Below are 26,548 nucleotides of genomic sequence, written 5' to 3' on the forward strand. Positions count from 1 at the left end.
TTTTCTCTTATTTTTTGTTGTTATGTTTTCTATTTGATATTCTGTACATTGCCAGCAATGACGTATCTGAGGGGAGGCAGTACAACCCAAGAAAGAGAAGATCTCTGTCTTGATTTGTGGTGGATCTTATTTTCAAACCATATAAGGGAAAAACAAGGTCAAACATGCCTAATTGTTCTATTATAACCATTTTAAACCATTAGAAAATTGTTTATACCGATTTCTGAGCCAAATATTAAGAAAGTACACTCAATTTCTGCACCACCTACATTGAAAACAGAGGATTCATTGACGAGAAGATGTATGTAGAATAGAATAGAATAGAATGCTTTATTGCCATCACACAAGGAGCATTGCGAAAATAGAGGTGGCCATCATGTCAAGGTGCATGTGGAATCATAAAAATAAAGTATTTTTTCTATGTGTGCATCCTAGAATGCAACAGTACGTTCATATGTAAACACACATGTTTACTTTAGATTTCTTTTTATTCTTCAGCCAAAACTCACCTTCTCTAAAAACCAAGTAGCACACTTGAAGTTTATTTTATAGTACACTATACTTGAGTATAAGTATGGCACGTATACTGTAAACCTTGTACGTGTAGTGTAGAAAGTATACTAATTGAATACTTCTTTAGACTAAATTGGAACAGTTCAAGTTTACAATATATACATACTATATAACAAGTAAATTTCAAGTATACTTCCTCACTTTTAGTATATACTAAGCATACTTGCAGTACACTTAAACTGACAACTTTTTGCTAAGGGTTAGTGCAAACATTATGTTTGTTAAGAACCTTTGGTGCTTAATGTGATCTTTAACAAACTAAGTTTCAGAATTTTTGCAAAATCTACAACCTAAAATTTAAATTTAAGTCCCAGTTAATTAAAGCAGGACAACAGGTTGCCTTTAACATGTTTTGATTAAGGCTGACCCTTAGCAAAAAGTAGCACACTTGAAGTTTATTTTATTAAGTAGCCTATCCTTGAGTCTATCAAGTATATGTGTGCGTAAGCAGTATGAATACTTCTTCAGACTAAAGTGGAACATTGAAATTTACAACATATAGATGTTATATAAAGTATACTGCCGGACACTTGTAGTATATGGGCTAAGTATACTTGTAGTACACTGAAATAGACTGCGTTTTGCTAAGGGGGTCTCTGACTTTGTTTAACCACATCATCTCAGGAAATGTGTCCAAAATAGACCTCAGCATGACTAATCTGATGCAGAAAATTGGTTACAGGGCATTTTCAATCCGCTTCTACTCTAGTAAAACTACAGTAAAACTAATTAACTGCATTTATAATTTCTAGGTCAACATTGTGGTTCATTGACTTTTACAGAGCTTTCTTTAGAATGTGACCGTCTGTGTTCGCTCGGCACCGAAAGCGGAACCATTATCATGTCACGTGATTGCAGTCAGGACCTGATTAGCGACTGCACTGTTTACCTTTTAGCAACACAGAAATGTATTTTCTGATCCTAACTTCGTTCTTCGCCATCATCTCTAAGCTGTCTGATTCTTAGTATTTTTTTCTATCTTACTTTTTAAAAATGTATTCTCACGGGTCAGAAAGCCTGATTAGACAAGCGAGGTAAGGAAGCAGGTTTTACTTCTTTAGCAGTGTCTGTCTGTCTGTGTGCCTCGCGACTTTTTATTTTATTTTGATTTGTTTGCTAAAAATCCTTATAATCATGTTAAAGCTAAACATTATTAGCAAGTACGTTGATTGCTTCATGTTAGATCAAATTCCTTCCCTTCATATTTGTTCTTGTTCTTTTAACCAGGACTACTGTGGGGATATTATTCTTTATTACATGTTTGCCAATTTTACTGTGAAAAAGCTCAGTTCTTCTTCTACTTCATCCTGAACTAAAGAAGCTTTTAGACATCTTTGTCTTGTAACTGTAGCGTTATAAATATTATAGGATCGTAGTGAAAATATGGTTGAATAATGATTTCAATTTTAAATGAATTTAAACCAATAAACCCTGGTTACATAAAAAAATGCTCCCTGACACTAAAACTAAAGGAAAGGTGAAACATTTATGTATGGAATTATTTATCAATTTGTTATCAAATAACTGTATGTTTTTTTTTTTATATATAATCTTGCCTGAAATGACATCGATCAAGAGTTGTGAATAATCAATATTGAATTTTCTTGAGTAAAAATTGATTTGATTTTTGGTTTATTCTTTAATTATTATTTTTTTGTCTAGCCCTTCATCTGAGAAAGAAAACATTAAATCAGTTTTAAAAAAACTGTGTTTCTTATTTCTTTAATCTAACATAGTTATGTAAAATAAAGGTCCAAAGGATTCAAAATTTCATAGGTTTTAGGATTTTTCTGATAAATAAAACCATATTTTTATTTTTTAAAAGATTAGATGACGTTTTTTATTTTGCAGAGAAATTCAAGACTCTGAGCTGCAGAAGTTCTACATCCGGCTTGTAAAGTTGCTCCAGTTCAAGGAGGTCAGCCATGAGTTGTTGGACTCCCTGCATCGGCTGTACCTCATCCTTTCCGCCAACAAGTACTCCAGAACGTAAGAACTTCCTCTCCATCTCCCCAACAGGGCTTGGAATCCTGGGTTTGGTATTTCATGAATTCTTTGTGCTCAACAGTTTCTGCTACTTTGAAGGACGAAATGATTGGTTCTTAATCACGACTCAAGTGCATCTTTATTTACAAGTCACCACTGACTATTAAATTCAGTATTTAGTCAATGTTTGTGTTATTTTTTAGGGAAAAAAAACATTTTTCAGATAGTTTCCATTGCATAAGTGATGGTAATTACTTTAAGTTGAATAATTAATCATTTGAGTCATTGTTTATGTGAATAAAGTTTTTCATAATAAAATAAAACTTGTTTTCAATGTTAAACTGCTTTTAATCAAATTGATCCAGTATTTTAGCAAGAATTCCCCCCTTCAGATTATTTCTATTTTACCAACCTTAAACTGTTGTCTACCTTTAAAGGGCCTATATCACGCCTTTTTTAAACCTTTAAGAGTATTATATCTTCTTATGAAGTATGAGTTATTTTCCTACCAGAAAGTAAGACGACTCGATATCTGAGACACCGCCAGTCTCTCCGTGTAGGCGCCGCCCCCCATTTTATGAAGTCAACCTAGAGGCGGCCTCGCCAACGTGTCTGCATTTTGCCAACGAAAACAAACAAGCTCCAAACTTTTGAGAAGATGGATCTGCTTATTGTGCATATCAAATGAAAGAGTTTGAATGGTCACCGCTAGCTCAGCGGAGAAAGTGTGGGTGTGTGTGTGTGTGTGTGTGTGTGTTAGCCTGGGGGTGCTGCTGGCAGCGCAGACTCTCCCTGGAAGGGACTGTTCCTCACTCGTCTATGTCACAATGTGAGAACCCAATTCTTTGGTGGATCGGGAGGGGCTGAGGCAGAGATGCCTCAATGGATCAAAAATACCTCTTTGGGGTTGTTGTTTTTTGTGAGGAATTTACATTAAAATACACGTTAAAACCTCAAAAAAGTGAATTTTGGATGAAATAGGCCCTTTGAAGTCTGTTTGCCTCTCTGCTTCATAGTTAAAATGAATTCCAACATCAGAAGATCATTCTTTGTTTAGCTTTGTTGTTTGAATTTGTTTGGAGGGTTTCAGGTATTCTATAGTGCTTCATTCTGACTGTGGCTGATAAGCAGCCCACTAAATCCAAGCACTGAACACCAGTCGCTGATTTTACCAACACAGAACTATGATGGTGATGTTTGGGCTTTGATTAAAGGGCTTAAAGCTAAAACCAGGCTGCCTCTGCTCTGCAAAACAGATCAGTACATCCAATAAATATCATGATTTTATTTCAATTACTTCAAGTTAGTTTGAAATATTTTGGAAAATTAAAGGTAAAGTAAACAGTTTAAAGGAGAGTTTTAAGAAAACATGCTTTGTGACAACTGCAAATGTTGGTTTGATCAGGATTAAAGCTGTTTCTGTGTCTTCTGAAGAGATTCATCTTTTGGTAATTCAGTTTGTGACTTTGTTTTTGCTTCACTGATTTCCTGTCTGTCACTATTATTTCTAGGCTGCCCTCAGAGCTCCAGCAGAGTCTGGTGTCGCTCCTCTCCTCACCCTCAGAGCAGCTTCAGGTGCTGAGTTCTGCGGTGCTCAGGGAAACACTGCCCCCTTTTGGTGAGGACAAGAACATCGGTCAGCTGAACAGCCATGCTGCTGGTCTGCTGCTCTCACAGGTGCTCTGGATTAAAAGCAAGAACTCAAAACAAAAATACAAAGGGACGTCGCCTCATTCCTGTCGTGTCTTTTCAAGGCCGGATCAAAGGATGACCTGCCAGACTTGTGCGCTCAGCTCATCCGCAGCCTGGAGATCCGACCGTCTGATGGTCCGGTTCCCTCGCTCATGCACACCCTGCCGCTTGTCAACAGCATCCTCACACATTGCCCAGAATGCCTCACTGCAGGTGACCGCAACTCCTCAGCTTTCTGCATGTTTGCTTTAAAATATGACATTTTTTTTCCACACCTGTAGATCACCTCACCTTGCTGAATAAAAAGCTTGTTGATTGGCTACGCTATGCAAGCATTGTGCAAGTGGGTGGGGCCTCCTCTGGGGGATTCTTCTCAGGGTCCAGGTCTCGCCAGGTGAGCACTTTAAAGTTGATGTTGTGACAAATTGACGAGCATAGAGGTCTGTTACATATTTGTGTGTCATCAGCCGGCGCCCATAGCAGAGCTGGACGGGACGGTGTCGGGGGATTTCTTCACGGTGCTGTGTGTGGGGCAGGGATTCACAGAGGACCAATGGATGAACGTTTATTCCTTCTCTATGCTGCGCCACTGGCTTCTCACCCACCACTGTGTTTCCAATGACAGCATGGTAGTAGATACCGGTAAGACCACAGCCGCCATTTCTGGGGGGGGGGCATATTTATACATTTTGACCTCCTGTTGTAGCTTTGATCTGAAATTATCTTGTGCTCCATGTTCTGCAAAAATCAGGAAAAAAACAAGTAGCACTTTAAAGTCTGGGCCCCTGTTTCGTTTTTTTAAAGTAACTATTTTTGTAAAGTAAAAACTTTACAAAAGTAATGACTAGACATGTTTAGAGAATGTTTAAAGACCCACTCCGATCATCTTTTGATATTTTTTCAAAGCGTTCCCAGTAGTCTTTTAAATAGAATTTGTTTTCTGCAGAGCCACACTTGTCAGAAACCCACTTCTGAATTTTGGGTGGGATCCTTGACGCAGAGTCCTCACTTTTGGAGCTATCAGCCGTACAGTTTTGAGCCAGATGTCTGCGCAGACAGGGAAAATGAATCTAGTTTTCTCCAAGTGGATGCATCCAAAATGAGCGGAGCAGGGAGCTTGTGGCCCTACATAGAAAATAAGCTCTTTTTTAAACAGTATTTTTTTTCCTTTTCTCCTGATTCACTTCGATTTGAATAAATTAATACTCAGAAATGCAATTTTGAGCTTAGTTTTCTTAACATGTGTCCTCTGTCATGAGAAAAATGCCACAAGAACATGTTAAAACCAACAAAGACACTATTTTCATCAGCGTGGGTCTTTGAAAAGTTCTCAGAACAGATTTTGCTCTCAGCAGAACTTGTAAGATCACATGTTTACCTTTGGGTGATGTGTGGAATCTGCTGCATTTTATTTTGAAAGTAAATCAGATTCTATGTCACACTTCCTGTCCATTCAATCTTATTTATAACCATTCAAGCTACGTCTGTCTGAGGTGGGAAAAATGTGAACTGTAATAATTCAAACCCTTGACATTTCTGAAAACTCAGTTTGGCACCTTTTTAGTTTATTTATTTATTTACTTTGTGAGCTTCCACATTTATATTGTGAAAGAGGAAGGCTGTAATTCTCTGTTTTCATCGTCTCCAGCAAACAGGCTGCAGCTCAGCCTCTCCTTCTCCCACTCCCTTTCTAATGGTAAGAGTTAAAGGACTTTGCATGCACGCATCCCAGAATAATCAACAAACTCAACTCCTTTCTAAAACACACAATCCTGATCAGATCATAACTAAAACCAGCTCTAACCTCTGACCTGCACTCTTTCTGGTGTTTGTGCAATTAGCCTTCACTTTAATCCACAGAAAAAAATGGCCAAAATGAATAATTTACTAACATTACTACATGTTCTACGTACTGATCTTAAACTTTTAACTTTACGACTGCTCTAATTGCAAGTAACTAAACATATTGTACTGTGTGAAGAGTGAAAAACGGATTGTTCATCTTAATATTATATGCATGGCGTCTGAAGCATCTGCAACACTGAAATAGTTTCACTCTGCACTTGCAAGAATGAACCAAAGCACCAAGAAACGTTTGTCAGGGGGAGGGGCTATTGTCTGAAACAAACACTCACTATGAAGGCGTGATGGACAGTCAGTCATAGGCTAAGAGCACAGATTTGTGGTCAAAAATAAATCCTTTCAATCAGTCAAAACTGTAAAAACTGATTAAAAGACCCATAACAAAACAAAAAAAAACAATTTTCCTGCCCGTGGAGCCCAGGCAGTGGTTGAACCCTCTTGCGCTTCTCGGCTTGGCACTATCTTTTCAGCTCCACAGGGAAAACTCAAAACAAATATAATAACCACAACCACAGTAAATGTAAAATCAGTTGGAACTGTCCACTACACCTTAAGTTGAATCCTGTGTGGTTGTAACTGAATGACATAAAGAAGAACATTGACTACTCCTGCCGGTCTTTAATGTGCCGCCTCATCCTCCTTCCGCACATTTAACGACAAGGCCGGTTTCCAACCTTTGCTTAATTTTTCCTCTTCTTATGTGGATCCATGCTGCATGCTAAAGACACAAACCCTGGTTCATATCACACAATTTAGCTCTACTCCACCCAATGATCCACATACCCATATTTTTGGCACTATAAGCGCACATAAGGATCCGTCTATTTTTGAATTTCTGTTATTCAAGGCGCACCGAACAATAAGGCACATTATACAATACAAAAGAGTCGGAGATAAATCAGATCACTTTACAGCACCGACCAAATCATTTTATATAAATTATATTTTTGTAAATACTCAATGTAAATGACAGTCTGCATGCATTTCATGTCACTAACCATTAGAGTATATAATAAATGTCATTGAGCAAAGCTCCTAAAGATAAAAGTAAAACCTGTTCCATATAAACAACTGAAAATAGTCATTTGTTGAGTTTGCTGCATAAGGAGGTCATATTTAGTGAACTCAAAAACTATTCCAATCAAAAACACCTCAATGGGTCAAGTTAGATTTGAACATAGGACCCCTTATTTTGTAGCAGCTTCACAATTCTTGCATCCATTGAATTTATGAGTTTTTGGAGAGTTTCTGCTTGAATTTCTTTGCAGGATGTCAGAATAGCCTCTCAGAGCTGCTGTTTGGATGCGACTTGCCTCCTACCCTCATAGATCTTTTGCTTGAGGATGCTCCAAAGGTTCTCAATAGGGTTGAGGGCCGGGGGAGGATGGGGGCCACACCATCAGTTTATCTCCTTTTATGCAGCCAATGATGCAGAGGCATTCCTTGCAGCATGAAATGGTGCTTTCTTATGAAGATGATTTAGTTACAAAAAGCACAGTTTATTTTTGTTTCACGGAAGAAGGTGGTTAGTCAGAAACACCACATATAAGAGGCATGTAGAGTCATTCTTCCTGTAAATAGGTTTGTAGAGAGGTCATTTTTTTTACACGTTCATTGACCCTAAAGGGGCCGACCAGCTCTCACACCATTAATCTGGCCCAAAACGTGACTTTGTCACCGGACGTCGCAGTTGTTTAGGGGTGGCCGAATAGAGGAATTACACAAAACTGCAAGCCTCTGGAGGATCCTACACCTTGGTGTTTATGGGACTCCAGAGGCATCAGCAGCTTCAAATATGTACTCGCTGCTTTGTAATGGTATTTTAGAAGCTGCTCTTTTAATTTGATGTATTTGTCTGGCAGAAACCTTCCTCATTCTGCCTTTACCTCCATGAACCCCTGTGTGCTCTGAATCAGCCACAAACCTCTTAATACCATGATAATCACACGTACGGTTTCATGAAATATCCAAGCTTTTTATCCCTTTTCCAAGGCATTTAACCATTTCCTGCTTTTCAGCAGCAGAGATCCTTTTTCTTTCTCATATTGCTTGAAAATGTTTGTCTGCTTAATAATGTGGAACGTCCGTCTTTAGTTGTTTTTCCTTTAATTGAATTGACAAACTAATTATCACAGGTGTCAGAGATTGATGTCAGTGATCCGAAGAGCCCCTAGATACAAAATCATCCATGAGTTTAATTGAAAAACAAAATTTTATCTATTTGACACTTAAATACAATTTGCATAAAAATTCAGAATGCACTGTAAAGTTGTCTATAACAAAACAAATCTTGAGAAAAATTGCATTTTTTAACTTTTTGTCTCACAGATGATCGGTCGGAGGTGGATGGGTCGGTGGTTTCCATGGTTTCGGCCACCTCCTCCTCCAGCCGCCTGCTGTCTCCAAAGGAGCGCCTCAGAGAGAAATCTTTCCAGTACTGCCAGCGCCTCATCGAGCAGTGCGATCGAAGTGTGTGAGATATGCTGTGAAATGTCTTGCATTGTGGTCACAGTTTGAACCATTTCAGTCTTTTACCTTCCACCACCCCGTCCCAGAGGCCCTCAAGAAAACAGACACAGAGCTGCAGAAAGCGGTAAGCTTCTGAACTCAAACATAAAGTCTAAAAAGATTTAAAAAATCAAGTTTGCGGTTTAACTTAAACTGTTTTCGGAGTAGAAAATGAGGAAAAAGATGCAGTTCAAATTTCTGTTCTGCCTTGTCACCTCAGTGCCTGGTGGAGGCAGTCTGCATCCTGGACTGTTTGTGCGCTGAGGACCCGTCCCTGGTCTACAGAACCTTCCCGGGCATTAAAGCCCTCTTTGGTCGACTCAGCTCGGATCTGTCGTTTGCCAGAGTCCTGCTGCCCGTGGCGCAGTTCTACCTCAACCACGGTGTGTATGCACACATCACAACTGCCTTCGCTAAATCCGCTTCAAAATATACAATTTAGCCTCGTTTATCGCAGGATTGTATTCTAAAAATTACCTGCAATCGATAAAATTAGCAAAGGATTGCAATAAAGGAATCCATGCAATTCGCGAGACCGCCAAAGGTGAACTATTGACATAGTGAGGGAGCACTATGTCACCATTTTACCTCAATATATCTTCATTTTTTGCCTGGAATTTTATTGTTTGCAGATGATATTGTCATAGTGAGAGCAGGAAGCAGATGGAGGAAAATCTGGAAAAGTGTGTGCTTACTTTGTTAACGAGAGGAATGAACATAGGAATAATTTGTCTTATCACTGAAAAACACACCAGGTGTAAGAAAAAAATGATTGATTAAACAGAAAATTCAATAAATATATTTAAAGTACAGATGGAGGAATGACAAAATACAATAAATCTAACCGCTTTTGTCTAGTAAAAACATAAGAAATAAATAGATATAGTGGGAACAAGGCTGTAAAATCAGCAGAATCAGAAGATGGTAGAACGAAAAGCAGGATTCATATCAAAATCTATGTAAACCTGGACAACAGAGACTGCAGCCCAATGCATGTGTTTGCAGGAGTTACAAAGAAGAGATCTAATAAACTCAACTCCAACTCGTTTTTAAAAAAAAAGGAATCTTTTTTTAACTATTTAAGGATTTTTACAGGTGTTTCTTCTGTTTTTCAGGTGAGATGGCAGCAGTGGACTGTGAAAGCGTGTGGAAGCTGGTGTTCAGCCAGTTTCCTGCCGAGCTCTTCAATGACCCCTTCCTGGCTCACGACTTCCTCCGTTTCCTTCGGCTGAACTTGGAGGGTTTGCAACGCGCAGCTCCACAGTTCACACGCTTCTTCCCCAACTTCCTGAAGGTAGAAAACAAAACAAACAAGTGCAAATGCAGCTTTTGCTGCATCCTATTTTAAGTCTGCTGGTGTAGTTTTTAGCGTGGAACAGCCCGGCGGTGCTTGAGGACTTTGTGGACTTGCTGCCCTCTCTGGTGACACCTGGATCTGCAGTGGAGCTGCTCCACACTCTGCTGGACCTGCCCTGTCTCTCTGCCACACTGGTTTTGCAGCTCAGGTAACAGGACTCTCAAATAAAAAAAACTGCCCAAATAGCTTCCCACTTTGATTTTGTTTACGCTTTATCACTAAGTTTGTTTTAACTTCACAGGTCCACTACTTTACCCATCTCTGATCCGGGCAGTCGAAGCCTCCTGTCACTCAATGCCTTCCGAAACCCCACTTTCAGAGGACTTTTCCTCTTTCTTCTCCGCACAGAGGCGGGTTCAGGTACTTCAGGAATTACAAATGGCCTCACGAATGCAATGAACGTCTCTAAATGTCACCTTTGTTCTCTTCAATTTAACTTACAGCTCAGACCTTTTTTATGATTCTGAAGGAATATGGGTAGAAAACTGAACAAAATAAAGTGAATAGGTTCTGATCCAACTCCTAAATTCTTATCAGTTTAGTTATTCTGGATTTTATTTAAACATCTTTATTTTTTAAGCCATTATGCTTTGAAAGCAGTTAACTCCTCTTAGAATTTTTGTAAGTTGATGTTTTCTACTCTTAGGCGACACAATAGAGCGACTGAGCGTGCTCCATGACCTGCTGGCAGAGGCTGCAGAGTGGCCGAGAGTGGTTCAGTGTGCTCAGACCGCCCCAGTCCTGCTGCACATCTACTTCAACACAGTCGTTACGGTGAAGGCACTCATTTATGATTGCCGATTTGATGATTTTCAAAGACAGTTTGGTTAGTACGCTTTAATTTCATCTTTAGGTTGCCGATGAGAAGCTTTTAGCCCATTTGATCCTGGTGATGTTAGAGAGGAGCAACCTGCTCCTCAACATGCCGACATACTGCAAAGAGATACACAGGTACGAACGGACACCTTCAGCTTTCGTACCGTCTTTGCCCAATCGCCTCCTTCAGTCCTGTTTGGCGCCTCCTGCAGGGTGTTCAGCTGCCAGCTTCTCCGGCTGTGCAAGCTCCACCCCTCCCTGGTGGTGGACCAGTCGTCAGAGCTGCTGGAGTTCGCAGGAACCACAGCCAATGTCTACAGCAAAGAAGACGTTTACACTCATGTGGTGAGGATTAGTCTTCTGCAGTGGTGACACGGGTCCCGTTAAAATCCCCCAAATCTGCCATCATATCCATCATCACTGATCTAGGGGAGGTCAAAGATCTAACAAAAGCAGTAACTACTCGTCACCAGTAATGCCAACATTAAGATGATTAAAACTGTGCCATAGTAACAAATAATTCATAATAGTTCATAAATCCATGGTTACCAGCAGAGTTAAAGAGTAAAAACAAGTATTATGGTGGATCAAAGAAACCAGAAAAGGTATTTAACCCCTTTATGTCATATGTTGCTAATTCGATACGTACCATTTTATCCAGAACTCCACTTAATATAGCATCACCTACAATTAAAAATACTGTTTTTTATATATAATTGGAAATAAATGGTTAAAGAATAAACAATTTTGCTCAAATTGAATCAGTCTATTTAGAAAATCTACCTTCAAAATAGAAATTCCGATGTTCAAACTTTCCTTCTGGCTTAGTCTGTGCAATAAATGTCCAAAGTACAAATACTGTTTGTCTCGGTGTCCAATTCTATGTCAACAACTGCTTTTGCAGATCTAAATAAGTTTTACATGAACAGCTGATAAACCAAAAAAAGGGCTAAATTTCATTGCTACAATTCACATCTGACTGTCGTCAACATGTTTTAATTTTTACAAAAGATTTCTTTGTAAATTTTAAAAACAACTTACACGTCTGATGCTCAGGTGTGGGTTCTGGGAGAATACCTGTCGCCATCGTCCGACTCCCGCTGCTCCGTGAGGCTCATCACTTCCTGTTTCGAATCTTTGGAGGCCGTGCTGTTTGAGATCACTTCCTCTGCCCCTCCCCCTGGGTCGGTGTGCCCGGCCCCTAAAGTCATCACCACTTTGATGAGCGCCCTGGCAAAGCTGGCATCGCGGTCACATGACCTCATCCCCAGGTAGGAGCTCTGAAGCTCTTCAGATTTTTCCCTGTCAGGACTCCCGTTGGACTCGTCTGTCTGTCTCTCTGCAGGGTGTCCCTGTTCCTCTCCAAGCTGAGAAACATAACAAAAGGCGGTTCGGTTCCCTGGTGCAGCGATGAAGAAGACATGGTTGCCATAGTAACCCGAGGGGAGGAGTTGCTGTCGCTGCTAAAAACCCCCGGCGTAGCTCAGAGCGTGCTGACCCCGCCCCCCCACGTCAACACTCCCCGGTGGCACAGAGACACCAATCTGGCCCTGCCCCTGCAGCTACTGGCCCTCACCACCCTCACACACTCGCCGTGATGCACAAACACACACTGTGACACAATGTGACACACTCACGCCTTCATGTCTGAAAACACAGGAGCTGTCCGTCCTAAAAATGGATCAGTTTGCACATTCTTCCTGTAAATAGATTTCAGATAAAACACAAACATTTCATAATAAAGTTTCTTTTTATTGAATTCATTTCACAGAAATAAATCATTTTACAAAATAGATGTTTTAATAAGAAATGATTACAAACATTCACATCCTGAGTTAGTGCTCGATCTTTCTGCAGCAGATTTGATTAATTCAGAGCTTTTCTCAGTTTCAAATATGTTCACATAGAATCTGCATTTCTCCTGAAGGTTTTGCTGAAACTCCAGGTTGTTGTTGAAGTGCTCTTGGTTAAGAATGCATGAGTTACCTGAGTCCACAGAACTCATCCTTCAGTTCTTGTTGAAAGTTAACCGTTTGGTCTTTCCCAGGGGTCTGCAACCTTTAACGTTAAATGAGCCATTTGGGTCGGTTTCTTACAGACCAGAACCTAGAAAGAGCCGCAAAATTCCACTTTCCTGTTTAGAAACATTAATTATGTTTTTGTGGCCTTTATGACGTTTTTTTTTATGAATCATAGCTTTTAAATATTTACAATAGTTAAATAATAACAGTGTTGTATTTTTCTATAAATACCAAGTTCAAATTCCTTTACATTATATAAAGATATATAAAGATTTATATAGATATATATAGATATATAGATATATGGAAATGGAAATGAAATTCTATACTTTAGGAACTTTGCCTCTGAACAGCAACTAGACACTATTGCACAGCAGAAAACCAGAATATGCCTTAAGATTATACCAATAAAAACATTCTGAAGATGGATTCAACCTTCGCTCATTTTTCTTCAAAGTGGGAGATAAAGAAGCCACATGTGGCTCAGAGCCTCCGGTTGCAGATCCCTGGTCTTTTCTATATGGGTTACCTGGTGATGTTAGACTTTACAGATATCGTAGTACACGATGTTGTGACCAACAAAACAGACTTACTCCATAAACCGCCACCGTCTTCCAACGGTTACTTCAAATTGGTGCGTTGCTCAGATAAAGCAGTCCTGGCTGTGAACTCAGATTACAGCTCAGGCTTTTGTCCTTTGAATATTTTCATAAGAAATGAAACACAAAGTCTGTGCGGTGAGAATTGGCGCAAAATTCCGGAAAAAAACAGTAATGATTTGTCATTTTTGAAGAAACCCAAAGATGATGTTTTTGACACAACAGAAAGTGACGTGCTGATGTCACAGGTCAGCTGCTGAGTTCCTGCTCATTTTTTCTTGTTATCTTTGAGCACAGCAGGACTCGAGCTAATTCTAGCAGCAAAATATAACAGTTCAAAAAGGTACAGGCACTTATGGTAACACCAGGAAAATAATGCTGTAAATAATGCTGTTGACTCCGTATTTGTATTGTAAGAAGTTTGTTTTCCACATGCAGCTAAATGCATTAGAGCATAGGTCGATTTGTTTCAGAAACTTATTTTAACAAAACTACTTTATATATCAGTAATATATTTATATTTTTTTATTCAGATTATGTTTCTCAAGAACAAAACATTTTCTGAAATTATGAATTTCAGAGGGATTATTCTTAACATCATACTAAAAAACACCTGGGAATGTTTTCTCTTAATCCTGAGGAAGACAGCAGTTCGTCATGATTATTGTTAAAAGGAGGGAAAAAACGCAGATAATCTGTGAGGATGCAATCCTCAGAGCTGCACATTCATGGAAAGAGTCCACGGACCATAATCATAGGTCATCTAATGTTTTGAGTTTTGTACTTTTACCACCTTTAATAATATTCAGGGACGGAGCCAAAAAAGCTTTGCAGCCTCATTTATCTCTCAATTTTTGAGTCGATATCAATGTCATTTTTGACAAAGATTTAGAAATCATCAATACAAGTTTCTTCAAGCAATAGTAATAGCACCTTAGCTAAAACAACAGTTGTTTTAATATTAAATAAAAGTAATAATAAAAACTTTGAAAAAGGTATTATTAATCCTTTTGTTTATAATGGCCTTCCACTGTGCTCTTCTCATTTGCCACCCTTCTAAAGTCCCATATAAAATGTTCTGGCTTTGCCTCTGATAATATTCAAATCAGATAAAAGTTACTCTTATAAAGGACCAGTTTGTCTTTATATTCATATTTTGAACTGAATTATTGAAGTATAGGCTTTGAAAGCCCTGTTTATTAAGATCTACCTGTCTTTGGACCAAAGATCCAGGTGGAAATATCAATTTTTGTCTCTTCATTTGTCCAGTGCCTCTCTAAGATGCTAAATCTGGACCGACTGTACATGAAAGCTAATCTTAGCAATATTTTCAGTAAATATATACTTTCCACTAAACCAGCCTGCAAATATCAGTTGTTATCTGAGTGTTTTTGTCATACAAAGTTGAATTAAAGTGAGTCTTAGTGCTCTTGAGGTTAAACGTCACCAGCATAAACCCTAATGTGAATCCCCCTGTGTTAGTCGTCAAAACCAAAATGCCCTTCAGTCTGTTTGATGTTGAAAGATGCATTACAGCTGGCAGTTCAGGCAGTTGGTTGAAAGCTGGAGGTCACCTGGACGTCTGCAGCAGCGGCCCAGGTGAGTACAGGTACCTCCAGATGGCGTAATAATGAACGGCTGCGCCGGCCGCCACGAAAAGGTGCCAGATGGCATGGGCGAAGGGGATGAGGCCGTCGCTCTTGAAGAAGACGACACCAACCACGTAGAAGACTCCTCCCACTGCCAGCTCACACACACCTGCCCGCTCCACCTGCAGGATTCAGATCATGTCATTTTTTCATACTTATAGATAGATAACAAGACTCTGAGTATTTTGTGTACTTTAAGGTTCTTTGACAGGTCGTTGATGATACCTACGACTTGACTAAATGTTGAGGGTTTACCTGTGCGGGTCAGTCAGATACAGACACGGCCCAAAAACGATTTTGATTTAGGTCAAATCTGATAAAGGAGTTCATTTTAATAAGTCAATGCACAGAAAAATACATTCATTTATTAATGATAAACATGGTAATGACTCTACAACTGCCCCCCTTTTCCAAAATGACCTTTTGGTAATTTGGCCCTACAGAGAATCTTCTGAATTTGGGTTAGTTGTTTCCTTTTTCACTTAGAGAAATTTGCGGTGATGCTTAACAGCGGTAACACCACCCCTGATCGTTTTTAGAAAAATTCTGAATATGGTGCTTTTGGCTGTGAAGAGGCAAGGATATTTTTCCCTCCCAAAGGATACTCTAGGAAGCAGTGGATGCAGTCTATTAAGCCACAGAAAGGCAAAAATGAAACCTAAAGTGGGACAAGAAGTTGCTCAAAAGATTTCCAAAAATGATCAAGTGGGAGCAAATAAAACACAAGTAATAGCTTTGCTGGTATTAAAATGGGCGACAAGATTATATGGCTAAAGGGCTTGAAGTCTGCTGAAAAAAATCTATTTATAATTAACTATCATGAAATTAAAGTTGTGTTTAATACTTTTCTTTATTTGTTCAGACTGAAGATGAACACTAATAACTTCTCAATGTCGTAGTTTGTTTCTTTGTTTTTGAGTTCTTTATTTGTATTTCTAATTTGATGTCTGTGTAGGTTGCCTGTGACCCCCCCCCCCCCCCCTTCTGAGGTTCTGACCTGAACTCTGTCGAAGCTGCCTGCACTTGAGTGATTAGTGTCTGTATTTACGGAGCAGTTTCCAAATATTGAGTGCTGGTGTTTATCTCCAAGGATTTTTGTGTTCTGGTTGTTATTTGGTGTTTTTCCTCACACTCTTCTGCAACTTTTTGTTAACCTAAAGTCGCAGGCGGGCCTGAACATGTTACCACCTACTTCTGGTCTTTGTTGTGTTCTTTCCTCCTTCAGGGTTTTCTCCTGTCAGTCTACCCCAAACACTTAATACACTGACCAAAAATTTAAACGCAACACTTTAGTTATTGCTCCCATTTTTTATGGCATGAACTCAAAGATGTGAAACATTTTCCACATACACAAAATAACCAGTTCTCTGAAATATTGTTCACAAATCTGTGATAGTGAGCACTTCTCCTTTGCCAAGACAATCCATCCCACCTCGCAGGTGTGCCATATCAAGATGCTGATTAGACAGCATGATTATTGCACAGGTGTGCCTTAGACTGGCCACAAGAAAAGGCCACTCTGAAATCTTCAGTTGTATCACACAGCACAATGCCACAGATGTTGCAAGTTTTGAGGGAGCGTGCAATTGGCATGCTGATAGCAGGAATGTCCACCAGATCTGTTGCTAGGGAATTGAATGTCCATTTCTCCACCATAAGCCGTCTCCAAAGGCGTTTCCGAGTATTTGGCAGCACATCCAACCGGCTTCACAACCGCAGACCACGTGTAACCACACCAGCCCAAGATCTCCACATCCAGCATGTCCACCTCCAAGATCGTCTGAGACCAGCCACTCGGACAGCTGCTGAAACAATCGGTCTGCATAACCACAGAATTTCTGCACAAACTGTCAGAAACCGTATCAGGGAAGCTCATCTGCATGCTCATCGTCCTCATCGAGGTCTCGACCTCACTCCAGTTCGTCGTCGTAACCCACTCGAGTGGGCAAATGCTCACATGCGATGGCGTCTGGCACATTGGAGAGGTGTTCTCTTGATGAATCCCGGTTTACACTGTTCAGGGCAGGGAAGTGCTCACTATCACAGATTTAGACAGATTTGTGAACAATATTTCAGAGAACTGGTTATTTTGTGTATGTGGAAAATGTTTCACATCTTTGAGTTCATACCATAAAAAATGGGAGCAATAACAAAAGTGTTGCGTTTATATTTTTGGTCAGTGTATTTCCTAACAGGAGTGCAATGACATAATTTCACTAAAGACTAAAGGAGCTAAACAATTAATGGCCCCAATGTTTTCCCTCTTTTACAAATTTCCCACCCCCATATTAATTTCTTTGCATGGAGACAACAGATCCCTCTGAACCGTATAAGTAAAACCTAGAACAAACTGAGATGTTTGGTTTCGACTGTTATACTGGTCTAAAGAGACCTAGTCTGAATGTGGGCGGGGCCACACCTTAAACAGCTCACGTAAAACCATTGACTGTGTATGAGAACCAGACTGAGTGACAATGCCTTACTTCTGGCTCCGACCAAATGAAGTCAATTCAGTCGCCTTTTTTTTTTTTTTGGCGATACAGACATCGCCATGTTGGAGCCAGTCGACGTCTGTAAGCAGGGATTGGTCCGTGTCGGTCTGAATCAACATTTCTATTACATCCGCTCTCACTTATTGGAAGGCCACACCCCTACCACTAGAATCTGTTAATCAAAAACTTTGAATGCTCGACATGAGACCACAAACTTTTATTGAGGCATCCGATTGGTCAGTTTGAATGACTTGCATTACTGAAATAATGTGAAAAAAACTAGGATTATCTGGTTATCTGATTATCTAAAAAGTTATCAGAGTAAAAATGGTTATTCTGACAAATAGAGTGACTATGGGATTTTGGCTTCTTAGGGCCACCAGGTACTTTCTGTTTGAAATGTCATGGGGGAGGGGCCACTCTTTCCAGTACAAAATGAAGCCTAAATGACTAAACTTTTGGGTCTTTGATGCAGAAAAATTGAAATTAAAATACTAGATATTCCAAATAAAGTATAATATTGTATTTTTATTCAAAATTTTACACCTTATAAATAATCTAAAAATGGGTTTGACTCCAGTAGTAATATTAAAGCACCAACACGTTGAAAACTGAAACCTCTATTATGTTTTTTTGAAAACAAAAGATCAGATGAGTGTTGGATTTCTTCTCCAGCTCGTGACATTATAGTTGGCAGTGGTAGAATTTATTGAACCACTGATACATTTGCATGGAAAGAGTGTAAAGTTACAACCGCATGAGCAACCAAACTGAAACCAATACCCGTCTGATTCCCCACAATGCAAATGTTTTTTTTTTTTAGAAGCAGAGGAAGACAAGACTTTGATGTTTGTGATTACCATGGAGAGAATAACCAAAGCAGGAACAGTCCCCATGGCCACGTATCCCAGCAGCTCTACCAGCTTGTACCTGCAGGAACATCAAACAGTCCAGTTCATCAAACGGCAGACCCACGTTTGACGCAAAACACAAAAGGACTGTTGTTTGGTTTCAAAGAGCCAGACTTAAGGAGACTTTTACCTCTCGTGGAAAAAGAAGACATATGTGGATCCCACAAAAGCCATGACCCAGATCAGCCAGCGCATGTGACACGTCCACGGCCCCAGCTCTCTCAGCATCAACCTGACCACACAAACCCATGTCGACCCTTAATGTTTGTTACAGCTGATTTAAATTACATTGAAGTCACATGACCCACCAGGGAGAGTAGGAAGCTGCAATAAAGAAGTAGATGGCCATTCTGTCACACATGTGAAAGCGCTGCTCCACCTTCCTACATTAAAAAAAAAGCTTTGAAAGGTAAGGTTTACTTAAATGTTTCTATAAACTCTCATTGTCAACCACTTTTGTTGTCAAAAAAAGTCCGTTTGCACCAAACAAATACAGGTACTCACCGAAGGTGACTGATCTTCCAGGCAGCTGTGTGGAAGAGAGTTGAAGTGACAAAAAGGCCGGTAAGGCCAATGCCGTAGAGCCAGGCACTGATTCGATGCCATTGGTCCGCAGAGAGAAAGTAGAGGACAGATCCACCCATCAGGCTGGGAAGGATCCACAACTGCAAAACATTTCAAAAAGGGACACAATGAAGTTGTTAAACATTTTACGAAGACTATTTAGGAATCCACAGTGTTCTGGTGATGATGATGAAAACTTGGATACACAAACATAATTAATTGTGGTCTATATTCCAATTTAGTGAGCATTGATGCACACTAGTTTGTCTCAAAGACTTCTGGGAAATTACTGGATTTTGAATACGTAGAGTCGGACACCCCAAAAAATGGCGGACACCCTATAGTGCACTGAGTAGTGAGTAGTGAGGGAATTCAGACACATTTGGTATTTAAATGCTTGAACAGCTAGTTAGCTTGGCGGTGTTTACCCTCTGAAATGACCACATTACAATTTTGCAAGTTTCTTTTTGGAAGTAATGAGTTTTAAAGTGCAGATGTCAGGAAATTTCAAGTTATAGTATTTATGTATGTCTCCATCCTTAGGAATAACCCATAGCTATATACATATTGTGATGAATAAGAAGTTTATTTTTAAAGTAAACAACTCAATGTTCTCACTTCATAAGAATATTTGTACGACCTTCTTCAGTCATCAGAGCAATGGAGGAAAAAATAAATATCTGCCATTATTGAATAAGAAAGGAAATGTGGGCTTTCATGAGCTGTTGGGTATGGGACAACTAGAGCTTTTTGCCCTTCATGGATTATTTACTGATAAAATGAAGACACACCATGCTGCAGTCACATCATGCAGGTTAACCAATCACAAGAGGCTATTTGTGGGCGCGGTAAAACCCAGAACAGCGGGTTTTAGACAGGAGTAAACACGAAAGGGGGCAAAAATGATTGTTTATTTGAACAAACCCTGATGTGAATGCTGGCGTGAAAGTAACCTTAGAGCAGCGTTTTGTGTCTGCCTGAAAAGCAGCAGGTACAACAAACTGCTCTTTAAAGGTGGTCGGACAGGTTTCCCAAAATTCCCTCTTTTCTCACATTTATGTCACACACAAGGCTTTTCTACGGCAGGGAAAAAATGAAAGAAAAAGTGATGATCCTCAGAGTAAGAGACTGGAAGAACAGGAACTGAAGGGATCACAATAAACTCAGAAAAGTCAGAAGAAGAAAAAAGGAAATCTTAAGGGGAGCTCCTTTTTTCCCAGCCGTCCACCATGACATAACAATTAATGGTAGGAACAGGTTTGGTGGGAACCTCAACTCGTTTCAAAAAGGCATAATTCTCATGTTTTTCAGAGATAAAAATGAACAATAAAAAGCAGAAGTATGGCTGGCAAGGTTCCTCATGGAGTGAAAAGTTCTACATACATAAAAAAAAGCTGCAAAAACTTGAAAACATGATTAAGACAGCACCTGGAAGAGTGAGCACCTTCACCAATATCATTAAAAAAGGGTCAAAATGCAGATGTAGTAGAAAAATGGAATTCTTTACAGCAAATCTTTTGTTTTTGTTGCTTTTTCTGAAACACTTTAGAAAAATCTTAGTCAGAAACGGAAGCTGCACAAATAATCAGACTTAAACACAAAATTATTTTTTGATTCTGACAGAACAGCTTCAGATTAGTTTCTATTGAAACATGGCAGCTCTTTTTATAGGTCCTCCCAAACCACAGACAACTTAACAGATTTATGCAAAAAAGTACATCTTTTTGAAAAGTGTTATTTAACTATTGCAGTATAATAGTTAAATAAAATACTATTAAAATGCACAATCTTAAAATGCATCAAAGTTTAGAAAAAATTCAATTACATTTTGTTAAAATGTAGTACTCATGAGGTAGACTACTTCTTTATGACCAAACAAATGAGAGGAGTCATTGCTTAAAAAACCCAAGATCCTTGTCTGTTATTTTGACATGGGAAATAAGTATTTGAAAACCCTTTGATTTAGCAAGTTCTCCCACTTTGAAATCATGGAAGGGTCTGACAAGGCGCTTTTAAATTCAATACATTTTCACAAATATCATTATGATTGTCAATTTACCAGGATTTACTGCGTTGACTTGATCATGTCATAATCTAACCATCAATTGTGTGTGATGAAAACTATTTTTGTGGCCCAAGTTATGTAACAGATAAATCATTTTCTAGAATAAATCTATTTTTTTTTTTTTTTACTAAAACCATCTGGTGACTTCCACAAAAATATTTCCCAAGACACCCTCCCACCACATTGAAGCAAAAGGGGAGGAAGGATGTCATGATTGCATCTACAACTGCCCCATCTGAGGCTTAGCCATCATTATGTCAGTGTTCTCCCTGTTTCCTCCTCTGTTCGTGCATTTGCTTTGAGGCAGCGGCGTGTAGGGATTAGCCTACAGCAGATTAGAGGAAACTACAGGATGACTCACAGATTATGGCCCACTGCCTCCATCCATCACTGCCAAAAAAAAAAGAAAAAAACCCTTTTCTTTCCGCATCAGGACCCCTTTGCAGCTTCTGAGCCTTTTAATGTTTGCTTTTCGGTTGGGCTTACCCCGTGCGTGGCGCAGTTTGCAGCGTGCTCATATTCAGTCGGCTGGTACCTCTTACTGGCTGGAACCCTGCAGTTCATGAATCTACAAGAAAGGGGTGAGAAAAGGTGGAATCAGACAGGGATTGACCGCATACTGAGCACGTAAGAAAGCAAGTCAGTGAGATTGAGTCATTCTTGGAGGATTTACTGGTCTCTAATCCATATCACGTTGTCTGATTTCAAGTTTGTTACTGGGGCAACTGTCTGCGTTGCCATAGTCACTGGTGATGTCACTGAGTGTTCCCACCACAACGGGATGCCACAGCTCATTATTCATTAATCACTTTAGTATTATTTGCTGTGAAAAGTTACAACTTATGTCTTTAATTGACTCACTTCCAGAGATGCTGGTCTCAGGGGGGAGGAAAACATCTGGAGGCGTAACGAAAGCACATTTGATGCTGCGGGATGAGGTAACAAACACACACGTCCTGTAAGTGCAGCGTCCCATGCGAGGCCACAGGTGTGTCTGTGGGGGTCAGCTGCGTTATTCCGTTACACATGTAGGTCATGTGCTGATCAGGCACACCTCGTTCACTGTGTACCGTCACGCTCCAGCGGAGGAAAAGGTGGAGCGGAGAAACGGGCAAACAAAGGGAACGTGGCGGCCCTTTTGTCTAAGCTGCAACCCTGTCAATGGAAGATTCCCTTCACACCTGCTCACCCAAACCTCCCTCCATATTCTACTGTATCTTTACTCAAGAAGAGAATGTAGATTTAACATTTATATTTTCATAAACAGATGCTCAGTAAAAAGTAAGTTAAAAACTAGAAAAATCCAAAAGTGGGGAACAAACCTGAAAGCTTTTTGAAGACCTTTTGTCTTTATTGAAGGAAGTCACATTTAACCCTTTCATGCCTGACTATATTTTCAATTATTTATTTTAAAAAACTTCTAAAAAGTTCTAAATTAAGTAGGGTCCTGAATTTGATAGTACTGTTTGTTGCAAATTAGCAACTTACATTATGAAGGGGTTAAAATCCCTTTACAATCATCTTTTGATCTGTTGCAAAAGTGATCCCAATGATTTAATTATCATTATGCCATTTTTAGACAAAATCAAAAACCTACGTCATTTCCTAGGCCATAGTTTCTGCAGGGCAGCAGTGGTTCATTAGAAATTCACCTCTGAGTTGTAGGCAAGACTGTTGGTGCTGAGCAACCCTCCCTGTTGCATAGAGCTCTCTGTTTACATGGTCTCTCGCCAACTTACAGCCCTGTACAACCTCTTACAACCCCAACATAACATTACCAATGCAACAAAAATGACTGGCAATATTCATAGCCATCCAACCGTACAGTTTTGAGCCAGATTCCAGCTCGGATGAAGAAAACGAAGGCATACATGGATCTAGTCCACAAGTGGATGCATCAGAATGGAGCAGAGCAAGGAACTTGTGGTCTGCCCACATATTTTTTTTTATCACAAATACGACCTCTTTCAAACTGCATTCTTTTTCTTATTATTTTATTCACAATAATTTTAATAAAGAAATATTCAGTTTTTAGATGAATTTCCTATATATGTCCTCTATCATCAGGAACATGTTAAAAACTTTAGAGTGGGTCTGTAAAGTAGTTGAGGATGTGTCTGTGTTTTGTTTGTCTCTGACTGTGACCCACAACAGACTGAGGTATGAAGAAAGAGTTTTCCTCTGAACAGTAGCAATACTGCAGGATCAGTATAAGGACCATATAACCTGATCCCATTATAGGAACTGGACCGCATTAAAATGATCTAGAACAAACTGGATTATAATCATTTTAAATAAATGTACCTTTTGCTTTGGTTTGCTTTGTTGAGTTGGGCCTTGGGTCAATATTGGTTGTTTGTTGATGCTTTAACAAAATGAAACTCTTTCAGGTCTTTAGGTCTCCTTTGTATTTGATCTCCAACTCCATTTGATGTTTCTACCTTATCACCATGACAACATACCAATTCATGTTTCATTATATCATCAAACATGTTCTTTTTCGTCTTCCGCCTGGAAGTTGGCAGGAAACCATCCATACCCCTTTTTTTGATCTATGTGTTGCATCTTTGTCACTAACATATTTTTTCCCATCATTTCAAATTACTTTTCCAAATAGGCAAAGTTGCAGATCTTCCTCTTAAATCCATACAATGCCTTTGAAAGATACCTATCCTAGTTAACACGATTTAAAGTTCTATTTCTTCCTGTAATGTTTCCTTATTTTGAAAAATCTAAAATTGCTTGTGAAAGATTTTCTTTTGAAATGTTTTATTCAGAGGAAAAGTTTATGTCAGGATCTGTAATAACCATGCAACAGTGTAGGTTGTCCCACCATTTACTCTATGAAATGTTTAAATGTGTCTGCTTTGGTGATCACACACACAAATGCTATGACTTCCTGGATATTTCAAGATATTCAAAAATAAAGGCCATAGAGGATAACATTTTTTTGCTTGTTTGTTTGTTTGTTTGGTTCAAGTGGATTTTCTACTAGGCTGCAGTGGATGCAGTTTATTTATCTTTTATTTCTCAGTCGTCTTTTAGTTAAAAGTTTTTAGCCAAAATCCAAAGGTTGCGTTGTATTTTCTAGAACCTAGTTTCTGCAAAGCGGGAGTAGTTCATTAGAAATTTGCCTCTGCGTTGTGGGCGGGATCATCCCCATCATCCATAACTGAGAGCTCTCTGTTTACACGCTCTGATGCTAGCTTACAGTCCCTCACACCCCCAACCTAACACTAGTGTTAAAACAAAATGGCGAGAACATTGGAGCTGTCCAGCTGTACAGTTTTGAGTCAGATACCAGTTCAGACGAGGAAGATGAGGACAGACATGGATCTATTTTTCTGTAAGTAGATGCATTAGAATGAAGCGGAGCAGGGAGCTTGTTACCTGCCCAGGGCATTTTCTACGTCACAAATACGTCACAAATTTCTGCGTCACTTTTTAAACAGCATTTTTTTCCTCTGCTCCTGATTCACGATTTGAATAAACACTGAGAAATGCAGTTTTAGTCTAAATTTTCTTTATATGTGTCCTTTATAATAAGAAAAAAGTCACAAGAACATATTAAAAACACCAAAAATAACATTTTCATCAGAGTTGGTCTTTAAGGTTTACCTGCATGTTGCTAAATAGAACAGTTATAATTGTAGATAATAAAGTAACACAAGCTTTTTCAATTTTCTTTCAGTTTACTTTAAATCCCCATAACTTATGTACAACATTTCCTGTTTGGAATAGTTCCAAAATTCCTTAGCTTAGCTTTTTATGGAAAGTTTCTGCTGGAATGGCCTTTTTCCACAACATATCAGATCCTGAGCAACATTTCTGAATAAAACCATCTATAGTTTGCATGCTTTTGCTGTTTATGTGCCTACGCTTTTGGCAAATCATTTCACTTGAAAAGCTGATGGTTTTTTTTATTTGCCTTTCCCCCGCTTTCAGGATCTGTTTCTGGATTTTGAACCTCTCCGCTGTCTTTCCCTCCTCCTCTTGAGTTTGCTTTGTGCCCATGACCCTCAGTCTGGTGATGAACTTTGATTTAGGGATTTAACCCAATATTGACATTTCAGAAAAGTCTTTTTACTGATGCTAAAAACTTGTCGACACTTGAAAGTTTTACAAAAAATAAAATAAACCAGTTTTCAGGCAGCCCCTGTATGAACAGCGTTTGTTGATGGATGGCGGCATCAGGGCGAGTTAACGCACGTAGGCGCCCACATGTCCTCCTTCTGCATCTGTTTATATTCAAACTGTACCAGATCAATGTTCCTTTTTCCCTTTTTTCTGCTTTTAAAACTTTGCTGTCATGTAAACACACATGGCAAAAAACCGAACAGATAAACTGAAAAGCTTTCATTGTCAAACTCCAGCCTTATGCTGTAACTGCTCTTTCTTTCTTTCTTTCTAATGGCTGCCATTCTTTCTCTCTTTGTTCCATGTCTCTTCAGGCAGTGCCAGGGTCTGAACAGAACAGTACATGTGTGTGTGAGCGCCGCTGAATCGTGGCATCCTCTAATCAGTTTTGACAGAACTCTATGTGTGCATGTAATCAACTGAGAGGCAAGGAAAGAGATTCGCAGAATGATTAGAGGACTCTGCGTTCATGACAGCTCCCCACTATCTTCTTGGCTTTCTCTTTTATTTCCCTCTCATGCTTGCTTGATCTCAGCACGTGGAACACCAGGTTTTGCCTCATGAAGCAAGAGTTTGATTACACACAATAGGATTGCACAGGGAGCTGAGGATTTTGGGGTGAACCTGCAGGGATCTGGGCTTTTCTTCACGTTTCTGCACCTCCACTGGTCATTTCATAACAAGTTAATCTCCTGTGGGAATTCAACTCTACTTCTCACAATTACATCATTTATGCACACACAGTGACTGGCCTGTAATAATCTGGTGTCAAATGCGCTGCAGATGTTTAGTGGGAATCAAAGGAAACGTCCTTTCAGTAAAACTGAAACTGAAGTTCAGCCTCTATAAAAGCTTGTTGCTTCTTTCGGTCTCATACACGCACGTGCAAAAGTAATCCATAACAACCCAGTGGTTGTGCCAGCGCGTCAGTGCGCATGGATGCGCAACATCTGTCACACCGAAAAATACATTAAAGAATAAAAGATATGAAATCGAGACGTTAGAGCTGGCATTTTCTGGAGGAAACTCTATTACCTTCCGAATTTCGTCTTCTTGAAGTCCATCTCCTGCGCTCTAACTTCCAAACTGGCGAGCGTCGTCTCCTCCTCCTACGGATTCCTCATTCCGGATGTCCCACTCACTGCCGCGCGTCCACGCAGGGGCACAGCGGCCTGCAGAGTGGGTCACGCACCTTACCTACACGGCTTCAGCTGGGGAGTTCATCCCGACACGGGTGGCGTGGAAGGAGGTGATGGAGGAGCGCGCCCGCGTGCGGTTCTGCTCCGAGTCTCGGACGTGTTCGCAGGATGTTCCG

The 26,548-nt window shown here is 39.7% G+C and overlaps 2 protein-coding genes across 3 annotated transcripts; one reads left to right on the forward strand and one right to left on the reverse strand.

Moving 5' to 3' along the window:
- Positions 1-1,430: 1,430 nt before the first annotated feature.
- ap5z1 (adaptor related protein complex 5 zeta 1 subunit) lies at positions 1,431-12,558 on the forward strand. Of its 2 annotated transcripts, XM_023957733.1 has the most exons (18): positions 1,431-1,607; positions 2,425-2,562; positions 4,071-4,236; positions 4,314-4,464; positions 4,533-4,645; positions 4,719-4,893; positions 5,900-5,947; positions 8,443-8,583; positions 8,670-8,707; positions 8,843-9,005; positions 9,738-9,916; positions 9,985-10,127; positions 10,221-10,339; positions 10,626-10,753; positions 10,833-10,930; positions 11,008-11,140; positions 11,852-12,066; positions 12,141-12,558. In XM_023957733.1, the coding sequence occupies exons 1-18, from the start codon at positions 1,567-1,569 to the stop codon at positions 12,391-12,393; spliced, it is 2,442 nt and encodes an 813-aa protein (XP_023813501.1). In that variant the 5' UTR covers positions 1,431-1,566; the 3' UTR covers positions 12,394-12,558. The 2 variants fall into 2 exon arrangements, with proteins under 2 accessions (XP_023813501.1, XP_023813503.1); XM_023957735.1 differs by lacking the exon at positions 5,900-5,947 and having other exon boundaries at positions 12,141-12,527.
- Positions 12,490-26,548, reverse strand: mmd2 (monocyte to macrophage differentiation associated 2). The gene is made up of 7 exons (XM_004071928.4): positions 26,269-26,548; positions 21,583-21,664; positions 18,972-19,132; positions 18,776-18,850; positions 18,598-18,699; positions 18,417-18,486; positions 12,490-15,186 (listed from the first exon to the last, which is right to left on the reverse strand). Exons 1-7 carry the CDS (start codon positions 26,295-26,297, stop codon positions 14,986-14,988), a joined length of 720 nt encoding a protein of 239 aa, XP_004071976.1. The 5' UTR covers positions 26,298-26,548; the 3' UTR covers positions 12,490-14,985.

The sequence above is a fragment of the Oryzias latipes genome, chromosome 8 (genome assembly GCF_002234675.1).
Source record: "Oryzias latipes chromosome 8, ASM223467v1".
In the NCBI taxonomy this organism is placed as follows: domain Eukaryota; kingdom Metazoa; phylum Chordata; class Actinopteri; order Beloniformes; family Adrianichthyidae; genus Oryzias; species Oryzias latipes.

Bases quoted from the DNA above. Each gene is read 5' to 3' on its own strand.
- ap5z1 (XM_023957733.1), top strand. From the start codon at position 1,567: ATGTATTCTCACGGGTCAGAAAGCCTGATTAGACAAGCGAG. The intron at 4,237-4,313 runs GTGCTCTGGATT...TGTCTTTTCAAG, and splicing joins CTGGTCTGCTGCTCTCACAG to GCCGGATCAAAGGATGACCT. The intron at 10,340-10,625 runs GTACTTCAGGAA...TTCTACTCTTAG, and splicing joins CCGCACAGAGGCGGGTTCAG to GCGACACAATAGAGCGACTG.
- mmd2 (XM_004071928.4), bottom strand. From the start codon at position 26,297: ATGGACTTCAAGAAGACGAAATTCGGAAG. The intron at 18,851-18,971 runs GTGAGTACCTGT...TTTTTAATGTAG, and splicing joins TGGAAGATCAGTCACCTTCG to GAAGGTGGAGCAGCGCTTTC. The intron at 18,487-18,597 runs GTAAAAGTCTCC...ATGTTCCTGCAG, and splicing joins GTCTTCTTTTTCCACGAGAG to GTACAAGCTGGTAGAGCTGC.